The 12,668-nt window shown below is 42.9% G+C and overlaps 1 protein-coding gene across 1 annotated transcript; it reads left to right on the plus strand.

Moving 5' to 3' along the window:
- Positions 1-46: 46 nt before the first annotated feature.
- On the plus strand, positions 47-10,661 carry LOC148909249 (dual specificity protein phosphatase 22-A-like). Its single transcript, XM_089034564.1, has 4 exons — positions 47-289; positions 8,145-8,174; positions 8,877-9,048; positions 10,123-10,661. Exons 1-4 carry the CDS (start codon positions 192-194, stop codon positions 10,357-10,359), a joined length of 537 nt encoding a protein of 178 aa, XP_088890690.1. The 5' UTR covers positions 47-191; the 3' UTR covers positions 10,360-10,661.
- The last annotated feature ends 2,007 nt before the right edge of the window (positions 10,662-12,668 follow it).

The following is a 12,668-nucleotide window of genomic DNA, read 5'->3' on the forward strand; positions in this document are numbered from 1 at the left end:
TTTAACAAAATAACAATAAAAGATAGACCCTTACTTGAGACCTCTTTGCAGCATTTAACAAAATAACGATAAAAAAAGAAAGACCTATGCTAATTCCTCTTGCTGGGGTTTAGTAAGATCTTCTTTGCGACCTCTTACTCTTCTCGAACGTCGTCTAAAGTCCTTTGTGCTTTAGTATCCGCGGGACACCAATGTCCAACGAAGTCTTCTTCAGAGAATACCTTATTACAGTGACAGCAGCTGTGTTTCTTACGAGGCGTCGGAGGGGTAACGATGATGCAGTCAGCAGGTAGTTCGCACGTAATGCAGTCCATATATCTATGGGGGATATCGAATGAAGTCCTTAATGGACTCCTTAGCCCAGCCCGCCATTGTCAAAAGCGCGCCAAACCGTTCTGCACGCTTCAGACCACACATTTCATCGTACAATTCCTGTACGCGCTCTTTTAACCGGTCTATCTCTTCCCTTTGCATTTCTATGGTGTCTCTTTTATCCTTTGCGTCAGGCGGTAATCCTTCTTACTACTTCCACTGGTTCCATTCTATATATGAACCCAGATCACATGCCTTGTAACGCTCTGATAGTAGGACCCACCGGCTGCGGAAAGACCCAGTTCATCGTGGAGCAGCTATTAGGATCCCTTTAGATACCGCTTTGACTACATAGTGCTGCTTTGTCCCACCTACGTGAATAACCGCACCTGGGAAGGCATAGGAGTGAAAGATGACGACTTCTTCGTAGATATCTTAGATCCTAACGAGTTATCCAGCCATTTGAAGTTCTGGCACAAGCAATTCCCTAAAGATACACAGACGCTCCTCATATTGGATGACATTGCCTGTGGGGACGACGTAAAAAGGCGCACCTCCGAATTAGTGAAGCTCGCCTTTAGCGGCAGACATGACAACATTAGCGTTTGGTTGCTTTCCCAGCAGCTTACCAGCGTCTCTAAGCCCTTTAGGGAAAACATAGGCTCTCTCGTAGTATTTTATACTCCGAGCAAGTCTGACCTGGAAACCATTTTAAGCGACTACGGCGGTGAGATAAGCAAGGAACAGCTGCACGAATACATGCGGCATTTAAAAACGCATCCAACATTCCAAGATGATCTTCTCTTTGAGGTTTCCGTATGACGTTAACATATATGGACATTGAGCAGCTCATAGATGAAGTCCCCACACAGTTAGATGAAAGTAACCTCAAGGAACAACTTAACATTCTTGTGTCTTCTGGGAAGTGCAAGGAAATGATAGGTAAGGAACTCACCCATGAGCAGGTTAATAAGCTGTCAGAAGAGGAGGTTAAGAAGTTCCATAAGAGGTACGAGGCCGCCCTCGCAAGTAAGACCACGGACGCCGTAGCAGACTCCGCTATCCGACTTGCCACTAAATTGCTTGGACTTGCACTGCCCATAGACGACGTGGAGCAACTACAGAAGGACATAAGAGATGACTATGTCATAGCCCAAGAACTTAAGATAACCTGTGGGTGGTTGTCTTTGAAGTGCGGTAAGTTAATGGCAGTCGCCTCTGCGGCTTTGCACGTAGCTCAGCACGTCGACTTGAAGGAGGTACTAGGTTCCTTCGGAACATCTTGGAAGGACTTCAAAAAGGACAGAGAAGTTGAAAAGGTCTTTCAGGCAGCACTTGCTGAGGTACCTGATCAAGTACCTGCAAGTGACTTATCAAGTACTTAGTCAAGTCATTCGCGGGAATTACCCAGGTCGCCTCAAGTACCTAGTTAAGTACTTATCAATTCCTTCAAGTCCTTAGATATAAATGAGTGAAGCTGAATCGAAGGCGGAGGAAACCCCTCAAGTAGAGGAGCAACGAATCACCAAGGCTAAATCTCCAGGCAGAGTCGCTGCCGGAAAGAAGCTCGCGGAGATGAACAGGAAGAACAAAGCCAAAAAAGAAGAAAAGGTGGAGGAAGAGGAATCCTTCATTAATCCTGGGTACGTCATTGGCGCGTTAGGAGTCGCTATAGCAGCAGGCAGCCTTTACTTACAATGGCGGGCAACGAAAAAGGTAGAACCACCAACGTATCACGCACCTGTGGAGGTTAGAAAAAGTAAGATCCCTGAAATGGAGTAGATTTATCACCACGTACCGTGGCGACCTAGATTTTCCTTCTCGCTTTGTAATATAATGTCGACCGCGTTATTGAAAACTGTTGAAGAAGCAGCTATCATTACTTCCATCGTTGCGGGTATTGGTTGGGTAGGTAAGAAAGTGCTCAAAGAAGACTTTACTGAAGACCCAAGCAAGAGCTTCGCTAATTTTGCTAAGATGACCGCTGCCGTTGGCGGGGCTATCATGGTAAAGGATTACCTACGGAAGGAAAAGTACCTACCTAATGTATAATGGTTAGCTTAGTCGCAGGTGGAGTCATTGCAGCTTTAGCATTTACAGGGGCTAATTATGGTGGTCAATATTTGGATAGATTAGTCAGAGGCGACAAAAGCGGTGCCGCCGAAAGGAAGAGACACGACTTAGCGCTGGAGAAATATCAAAGGGACGTTGCAGCTTGGAATGAAAAAAGACAAGCTTACAGGGATTGGTTGGATAAGAACTACCAAGACAAAATGCAGGCAGACAAGAACTTCGAAAACACAGACTACGCCTTCAAACTTTATGCGCAAGCACACCCCGACTTTAGAATGAAAAAGCCTCAGTTCAAGAATTACTACCAGCCTTCTAAGAAACAAAAAGACAATGAATTGGTCTTTGTAGGAGTCGCAGGGCTGGCCGGAGGCGTGGCTTTGGCGTATCTAATATAATGATCGTCTTTTTGGAAAGCGACAAGAATGACTTTACCACGTATTTGAATCCTCCCATCAAAGCCTGTAAGGTTCGGTTGGTTAGTTGCTCTTTGTACAATTCTTGGTATAATTTAATTAATGGCTTTGTCATCGGAACTTCCGGCACCAAACCAAAAATACCAGATTCCCATTACACCCCTATAACACTGGCTAAGGAGCTAGCAAAGCATGGATATACTCTTACCACAGGATTGCCCCATGAAATGACATTCAAGAAAAATAATGGGAGCGCCAATCTAAAGGACAGTTCATTGGTAGAACTCCTGGGCCTTACTAGTACCACGATAAATAGCGGCAGTACATATGATGTGAAATGGAAAGTCGCATCCTCTTATGAAGTCTATTGCGACTTGGTCCATAGTTACAACAATGGAGAAAAGTCTTCTCTTATGTCCAAGTTTCTGCCCCAAGGTAATCCATTTGACCCAGTAGAATACACTCCCATTTCTTTGAGCTATGACTTGTCTAATTTGGTAGAAAGCATAAACATCACCATTAAAGTGGACGGAAAGACGGTGGATTTTAACGGACGTAAGATCAATCTCGTTTTGGAATTCATATAATGAGCCGCGTAGAGGACAAACTTAAAAGGATTTACTATGGACCGGAAGGCTATTGGAGAGGAGCGTCAGCTATCAAGAAACTCGCGACCGCGGCCAGGGTATCAGACGAAACGGCTAAGAACTGGTTGAAAAAACAAACCCTCTGGCAGGTTTATCTTCCCGTGCCTAAGTACATTCCCAGGCCCAGCTTCACCGTAAATACCCCCAATGAAGTTCATCAGGCGGATTTGCTTTTCTTGCCGCACGATAAGGTGAGAAAGAAGACCTATAGGTACGCTTTGACCGTAGTCGATATCGCAAGCAGATACAAGGACGCCGAACCTATAACCAGCAAGGATTCTGGGGAAGTCGCAGAAGCCCTAGGTAGGGTTTATAAGCGCGTCTTGAAATGGCCTAAGCTGCTGCAAGTGGATGCGGGGACGGAGTTTATGGGCGTGGTTACCAAGACCCTGAAAGACCACGACACTAAGATTAGAAGAGCTAAAGCAGAGTACCACAGGGGTCAAAGCATTGTCGAAAGATTCAATAAGACCCTGGCCGAGCGTCTCTTTGGGTACCAGTATTGGAAAGAGCTGGAAGATCCGCCCAAACGCAACAGGGAATGGACTCAGAGGCTCCCCCAGGTCGTCGCGGCTTTGAACAACGAGGCGGCCAGGGCTACGGGAATGAAACCCAAGGATGCCATAAAAAAGAAACACGTGGAACACAAGTCCTTCGTCAGAAGTTCGAGGGCAGTCTTCCCCCATGAAAAGAAATTAGGTAATGTCACGGTTCGATATCTCTATGAGCCGGGTGAATTAGAAGGAGGATCCAAAAGAGCTACGGATCCTAATTGGTCTTTGGAAACTTACCAGATCCGAAGTGCGATAGCTAAGAAGGGTCAGCCCATCTTGTATTATCTTCATGATGGTCCCACGCGTGGGTTCGTCAAAGAAGAACTGCTTATCGTGTGATGTCCGAATGCTATCGTATGCACTCCGTCATCACACATCCATCGCTTACCGTCAAATGCAGACAGTGACACCTTCTCCTGCGTGACGTTATGTATCTGATGACCATAGCTGCGCAGGCTGTTCATCTTATGCCGCTGTTCCTTGCGTGTTCGTAATACGTTGAGGTAGGACTCGTGCGTAATGTCCTTCTTAACCACATACTTTTTTACGCCTTTAGCTTTCTTTTCTACGCCGTCTAACTTTAGCACGCTGTACATCTTTGGTTTCAGACCCACGTATTCCACGATGGGTTTTCCTAACATTTCGTCTTTCATCTTCCCAATTACCTTCTTATTCTTCGCAGAGTAAAGGAAGTGCTCCTTCGGGTAACCGCTGGTGTCGTACTCGTCTATGTCGGGGAGGCAGTCTTTGTAAACGTCTTCCGTTTGCACTTCTAGAATTAGGGAGTCGGTGTCTGTGTACAGGAGGCGACAGCGGTCTCCGTACTTTGGCTTAAGCTTATCGTAGTAGAACTCGTACATAAGCAGCTTCGATAGATCCAGCACCGTAAAGCCTGTGTAAACGGGCTTGTTTAGTAAGAGGTTTGCCTTTTTCATGTGAATCACGTAGAAGTTCAGCATTTCTACGTATCTAACGAAGCCTGGCTGTGACACGTATGCTTCTGCTTCCTCTTTGGTGCTGACTATTTTTACGCTTACGCGCTTGCGGATGTTCTCCATTGTCTTTCCGAACACGCTGTTGTTCATCAGTTTGAAGAGGTTTTTCTCGAAGTCATTTTTCGCTGCGGTACGCTTTTGCGTGTTAAAGTCAATGTAGGGGCGCATCCAGGGTTCCTGTGTGAATTTTAGGACTCTGTGGATCTTCTCTACGCGCATTCCGTGTCCCACGTAGAACTGCAGGTTGCGGTAATGTACCACATACTTCTTCTTATCCATCAGGTTCATAGTTAGTTTCCTGTACGGTTTGTAACCAGGGCACATTTGCTTTTGCAGCGGACTTAGCTGCTTAAATGGTATCTCTATCGCTTCTGGTGCTAAGGGGAACTCATTGTGTTCGTCGTGCAGGCGCTCTGGGTACTCCAGATCCACTTCTAAAACGTAACCCTTGTCTTCCTCCTTTCCTACCTGCATGTAGAAGTCTATCGGCTTCACTGGATCCCATTCGAAGTCTCTCACAGGTAGGTACTGTGACATTGCCCAACCATAAAGGTTATTCGCATCCAGGTAGTAAATGTATGTGGTTGGTTTCTCTGGGTCGTGCTCTACTAAGGGGTTGTTTGCGCGGGCGTAACGTCGGCTGGGCCCGCATACGCCACCACGAATACCGTCTTCCATAAACCGATACATGTCGTATTCCGTTAGGAGATCCAACTGCGCATTTGTTTTCTTTAACAAAGCACTCCAGCTGAGCCCAGGAGCCGTGTAGAAATTAGCGGGATCCAATCCGTAATATTCCATAGCCATCTTTCTGAAGCTTTGGAAAACATCTGCAAGCAGCACTACGTCAGACCTTAGGTAGATGTCGTGGTAGTCCCCCATGTTCTCACAGGAGTACTTTTCCCACACGTCTAACGCATGCTGGTACTCCTCATCCTTTATGCCGGACTCGTTTAGGGTGCTGTAGAAGCGATCTTTGGGTGGTAGGGACTCTTTGAATCGATCCCAGGAATCCATGTATTCGTATGGGTAGACTCCTTTCCTTTCCGCGCCATATTGACTGGAAATGGGAAAGTTGGTGTTATACTTTACGAGGTTTGCTAAGGAGTCCGCCATAAACTGCTGCGAATCTAAGAACTTTAGCTTACCCACAGTTACGGACATGTAGCGCTCTTTGTTGTTGGGTATGCATTTGACGTCGGAGCCGTCTGTTCCTTGTAGTAGCAAATGGGAGTCGTAACCGCGGAGGTTGTGAAAGAACACCGGAATCTCCATGTCTGGATTTACTTTGAAGTTTATATTGCATTTCCAATGAGCCGCTCCTCTGTATTTACCAGTGATGTGGCAGTGATCCCTAACCTTATCCACATAGAAATCCTCAACAAATGCTTTGTGACAGTGAATGCAGTGCGTGGAGGGCTTTCCCGGCTTCTCACCTTTCTTAGCATACTTCCCGCATTTAAAATGAGCTTCTCCTAGATACTTTCCATCTTCATCCCACGCTTTCTTGGCTCGTCTTCCAAACTGAAGAAGCGTATGTTGGCAAATGTGGCATTTTTTTGCCTTGTTAAAAGCCTCCTGGTTCTCTTTGGTAAATTCCATCTTCTTTGGACGTCTTAATTGTTCTCTTATCTCCCCCTCCTCTTCTCGCAATGCTTCTAGAAACTCATTAGCTGCGTTCTTACCTCGGTAAATCACAGGAGGGTTTGCTTTACCATCTGATCTGACTACTATGTAACCAAAGGAGCAGATCTCGTGTAATCCTACCTTATTCGTGGCGCCACGTTTCTGCTCTTCCTTAGTTATCAACGCTTCGAAGTCTGCATATATCACGTAAGGCACTTGCATCTGCTTTTGATGGTCTGCGTATGAAAGCTCTTTGTTGGTGGGCATCTGGATCCGTTGCGCCACTTCTTCGACTCCGCGGCAGATCTCATCGTGTTTCTTTAGGGTATTTAAGGATGTAAATGACAGCAAGCAGCAGTCACAGAAGTACTTTTTGCCTTTGTGCTTAGTATGTCTGTAGAATAGTCTGCTAATGTGTTTAACCCATGAGTAGTGTCCGCCGTGGTAGAATAAATGTACGCGCTCTCCTTTACTTTTTGACAGAACTAACGGTACTATCGTCTGCTCTCTGACTCCGTAAACGTTAATTGCTAGATCGTTTATTTCCTCAAATATGGGGATGTCTATCAACTGCATGGGAAATTCCACACCATCCCACTCTAAATCATCTGTGGGATACTTACTTGTCCTACAGGGATCCTTCTCTGCTGGATACAGTGCAGACCTGATTGCCCACATAAAGCATCGATTGTCTTCATTCTTCACGTTTACAATAGCCTTCTTCCTTTCTACCCACGTTGGTAGCGGTACGTAACTCCCCCCTCGTATGGGTACGTACCTGGCTATACTTATCTCTATTCCTTCAACCTCCTCTACTGTCCAACCCGATCCTTCTTTCGTGTAGTTAGACAGCGACTCCATTATTGCTTCTAAGGCTTCACTGAGTGACCTATCCAGATTCGTGGATTCTAATATCACTAACGACTTTGATCGCAACATTGCTGTCGTCATTACCTCGTCTTTTGACAAACTTACTTCTACCATTATGCTCGCTTTCAGGGCTCCTAATTCTTCTATACCTTTTCGGAGAGTCCTTTTAACCTTCCTTTCTGACTGACGCCAAAACTGTCTAACGTCAATCTCACCGTTACCGGGTATTGACACCGTGCTGAAGTTGCTTTGGGATTCCATCTATATAATAGGAAATATTTTATACCTAATACCAAGCACTTTTTAGGTCGTCGTAGTCGTACTCACAGTCCTGACAATGCCAAAACAATTTAACCTTAGTCTCAAACTTCTTACCACATCCACAATCATAACTGCTCATACACTTCGTCTTCATTTTCAAATGCTTTTTCAAATCCGCTTCTTTCTTAAAAGTTCTCTTACATTCTTCGCACTCCATATATAGACTAACATATTTGCGCTGTTACCCCCAACCACACTTGGAGTGGGTTGTTTCCGTAGGTGGATTTTTGACGCGGGTCTTACCCCGTGTTGAGATTGCGCTGGAACCCCCATTCCCTATACTACTTAAAACCAAGTCCCCTCTGTTTTATATTTGCTTTATTCTTTCTCTAGGGTTAATAATGGGTGCTGTCTAGTTCATTGGTAAGTCTATAGTTTCATGTCGACTATTCATTCATTTCTTCAATCTCCCTTTTTTCATCGAAATCATGTCACTCCCTCTTTTAGGGGTGAAAAAGGAAAAGCTTAGCACGTCTCTACAAACAACCGTCACAAAATCCCCACCCCCTTCCTCCCCGGGAAATTTGGATTCATTCACTTAACATTCATCTATTCATCAATCCTCTATTGTCTTCGTTCCTTGCTGTTTTGTTATTCATTCATTGGTTTTTGCTTTAATCCTTTTATTGATTTGATATTCACTTGAATATTTGATGCTTTCGTAACTTTTCCTTTCCTTATTCTTTCATTCGTTCATCCATTTTGTTGTTGTTGTTGTTGTTGTTGTTGTTGTTGTTGTTGTTGTTGTTGTTGTGTGTGTGTGTGTGTTTTGTATCTTGATGCCGGATTCTATATTTATTCATCATACCAAATTTAATAAAGAGGACTGCCCCTCTGTTAACTATGATCATACTGTGTCGAACTGCAACTTTATCAAGCAACTTATGCAGCTGCAAATTGAAAGACTCAGAAAACCATCTGAGTCTTGAACCAGATTTGAACGCGTGCCCTGGCGATTCCGGTGCTGCGAGGATCAGCTCAATTTGATACATTATAACCGCAGTACAAATATATAGTTCAATATATATTAGAACTCATATACATATGATCTTACTTTTCATTCAGTATCGCTGGTGTTTCACGATCAACCACCATAGTCGCAGCATATCTTATGGCGATCACGAACCTCGACTGGCGTGACACTTTACGTGCTATCAAGGTGGTCCGAATGGTTGCTAACCCTAACTATGGCTTCAAAAGACAATTACAAGACTTCTACAACAAAGAATTAAGAAAGGTACGTGTAGCTGTCCTAAGCAAGTCCTCAAGGGAAATTTCAACTTCATTTTAGGGATGAAGGGTGGCGGTAATCTACTCACCTCTCACCTTCCATTCCAGGACTCAGCACCACATGTGAGTAGAGGTTGTTGGCTCACTCTTTTGATCTGAGTTTTTTTTGTTTTTTTTTTTCTTGGTTCTCCAGTTTTTCTAGCCTGCGTTTCCTCTCTCTGCAAACCCTAACACGCTGCATTTGAATTCGATCTGTGAGTTATCCGTCCAATCCCGTCCCGTGACTTTCATCACGCCTATAACGTAAGTCACGTGATCACGGCAGGCACTTAAGATGAATGAATGAAACCTTTACGAATGAATCCTTTATTTGAAAATAAATAAAGCCAGGGTAGTCCCTTCGGATTAATAAAAAGTTAAATACTATAAATATGTGTGAATATATATAAGCCACTTTACGGATTGAGAACCGCCTCCAGCGCGCACGCGACCCCAACCCGAATCCCCCCCCCCACCCTCCCAAGTAAGGAAAGAAGGTGAGGAATCGGGACAAACCCGCACGCGCACCGAAGACGACTCCCAAACCGCAAAGCGGCCCATAGTACGTTAAAAATCTACATGACTATATTTAAAATACTATTTGCAAAATATTATATATGAGACAAGTGTATAATTTCTAGGAAATGAATTTATTATATAAAATGCCCATCATAATAAAAAGACTTTTTGGCAGTTTCGGTTCTAACACGTGGCAAATGTAATAATTTAGACTGTCTGGTAACCCTACCCTTATTAAAATGAATATATTCTTTAAAAAATTGAGGACAATTACCTAAAATACATTTCTGAACTAATTTAAAAACGTGCTCATTCCTTCTAGTCGGCAGAGCATGGCAGTAACAATACACTACATGAGAAAGAATTCAAATCCCGAGAGCAAAGGGATTTTATTGTTCTGACATCTAACCACAGGCAGCCCAAGCTGTATTATGGGCGTAGGCACGTGATGGTGCAAAATCTCTATTCTCAACATATAAACAAACTCTTTATTTTTTTTTATTTTTTTATTTTATTTTACCAGATTAAGACAAAACTCCAGATACGATATCCAGAACTGGATTTTAGTGGCGAAGAGGATGAGTATTTGAAGTCTCTCTTAGCTAAAAATCAGAACTCACCCGACGGGCACGTCTCAGCAAGGGACGACGAAGATGATGTTTTAAATTTTTATCATGAAAGACAACTGAGAAAAAAGACTGAAGAAAAAACAGAGAAATACGATCAACAAAACACAGATGAAGGTGGTTCTACCTCTTAGCACTGGTCAGTAGAATCGAGTTTAACCGGTTCAATAATACCGGTTATGCAGGTTCAATGGTACCGGTTCATTCCGGTTTTGAGTGCATCGATCGAAAGTGGGTTTCATTGCTCAAGATGGAAAGTAGCTTCGTACGTTTTCATCATGATGTCGGTGCTGAGGGCTTGGTAAATTGTTAATTGATTTATAAGATTTTTATTCTTTCCCGAGAGGATTTTTAAGCTGAGAACGATTTCCACTTTATTCTTAAATAAATTTCCCAGGTTAAATACGAAAACTTGGGGGGGGAGTTCAGAATAATTTTAGGGAACATTTATTTTTTGGGGGGGAGGGGGGGTTGGGGTTGGGCCGGAAGGATCCAGGGGAGGGCCATTAAATTTCTACTCAGCCAAAGGGGGGGGGGGGGGGGGGGAGGTCATCGAATATTTTATACTACATAAAGGGGAGAGACAGTCATTCAATGAATTTTAAGGGAGGGTCACTTTTTTATGCAGACGAAAGAAAGGGGGGGGGGGGGTCTAAAGATTTTACATTAAGTTTTTTGGGGGTTCCGCCGGTCCCCCACCCGTCCTAAAACATGAATGCTCCCTTAAGAAAACGGGTTTTGAAAATGTAATGCTTGATTGTAAATGTCAACGAGAATGAGACGAGGTTTACTCCTCTTCCGAGTTAATATCGATCAGTTTAAGTTAACAAATAAGATTGAATTTGCCACACGATTAAATATCGATTCGATAAATAAAAGTGTATTAATATCGAACGAATATTAATGAAAAGTAATCCGCCGAAATAATATCTATTGGTTTGATAAGATTTTTAAAATATTAATTAATCGCCTGCATGCGGTCGCTAAATAAGATCAAACTTACCAAACGACAAATTATCGATTGAATAAGTTAAGAGTTTACCTATATCGATTGAATATAATAATACTGGAATGTAATCAGCCGACGTAATATTGATTGGTTTAAGAAGTTAGAAAACGTATAGGTATTTCGAGCTTGAGAGAGGCCTACATCGAATGTTTATCGATTGGACATAACAGCTTAATTTTTGAATTAACTGAATCAACGAATACATATCGATAACTGTCAATTTAAGCTGCTACGAGGGTGACAGCCGAACAAATAACGATTGCACGCTTTTTCGCACGTGGAGAAACGAAAGTTTTCAATACTGCTTGTTATAAATAAATTGAGGGTGTACAAAAATATCAGTATTGATTTGCATTTAACTGTATAGTGGAACGATTAAAACCTTTCTTATATTACTTGCTGTGTTATCCTATTTCGCCTGTTTTTTTATTTTATTTATTTATTTATTTATTTTTATTTTTATTTTTTTTTTGACGAATTGCTGCACTCATCTGTTATTGATGTAAGCCGAATTGGATTCTCTCAGTGACTGTCGCCGACCCTAAGAACGTCTTCATATAGGAGGCTAAGTCTAACTCTGACCAACAGAAAATTCGAAAATGGATTTCTCTTTTTAATTTGACCTTTTTACTCTTTGTTTTTGCGTACTAAAGCAACTCTTCCTGATTTATCATCCTAAGGAAGCAATGAGGAAATGCGTATGTTCTCCGGTTTTCCTCATTCCGCAGTACCTAACAAGCTAAACTCCTATTCCTATGCTGTGACTGAGTTAGCCGTCCGCGGTGCCATGGCTTTGAATTTGTCTCATTTAGGGTATCGTTAAAAATTGGTCTTTTCCTGCCATAAAAGGTACCAAAAAAGTGAAGAAGTACATATGCTAGTGGAAGGCCATATTCATTCGTAGCGTAGCTACTAAAACTCTTAAGTAAAGGGTGTTTTTTAATGGAAGGAGCCCTAAGATCCCCCAGTCATATTTACTTCGTTCTCCGTACTCTCAAATCCCCACCCCCCAAGTCGCAGCGGTAACAGAAGAGGAAAATAATCCCGCCATTCAAAGACTTGTCTAGATCAGCCTACCGTTCCCTTCCTTATCAGTAAGGCGCCTCGATAAACCTATAAAATCCAGTCTTAAGTTCACATAAAACATCAACAAACAAAACTAATGCAGCTGAGTTTTGTGGCTCGATAAATTTATGAGATTATAAAGTGTTTTTTATTTGTTTTTGCTTTGCTGACAACATTTTCCGCTCCTTGCGATGGAATTCAAATTAAGGGTCCATTGCTGCCTCAAATATCGATCAAACGGTGATCGATCTCTTCACTACTCGTAACCTTTCCTCTCTGCAAGCCAGCGAGGAAAAAAATTGATAAAATATAACGGATAAGTGCGAAGTTCCAATTTCCACTTCAAGCTGCTCGAAGTTCAACTTGTCC

The sequence above is a fragment of the Actinia tenebrosa genome, unplaced genomic scaffold (genome assembly GCF_029948245.1).
Source record: "Actinia tenebrosa isolate PJP-AT-01 unplaced genomic scaffold, QUT_ActTen_1.0 PGA_scaffold2__45_contigs__length_23673736, whole genome shotgun sequence".
NCBI classification, from domain to species: Eukaryota; Metazoa; Cnidaria; class Anthozoa; order Actiniaria; family Actiniidae; genus Actinia; species Actinia tenebrosa.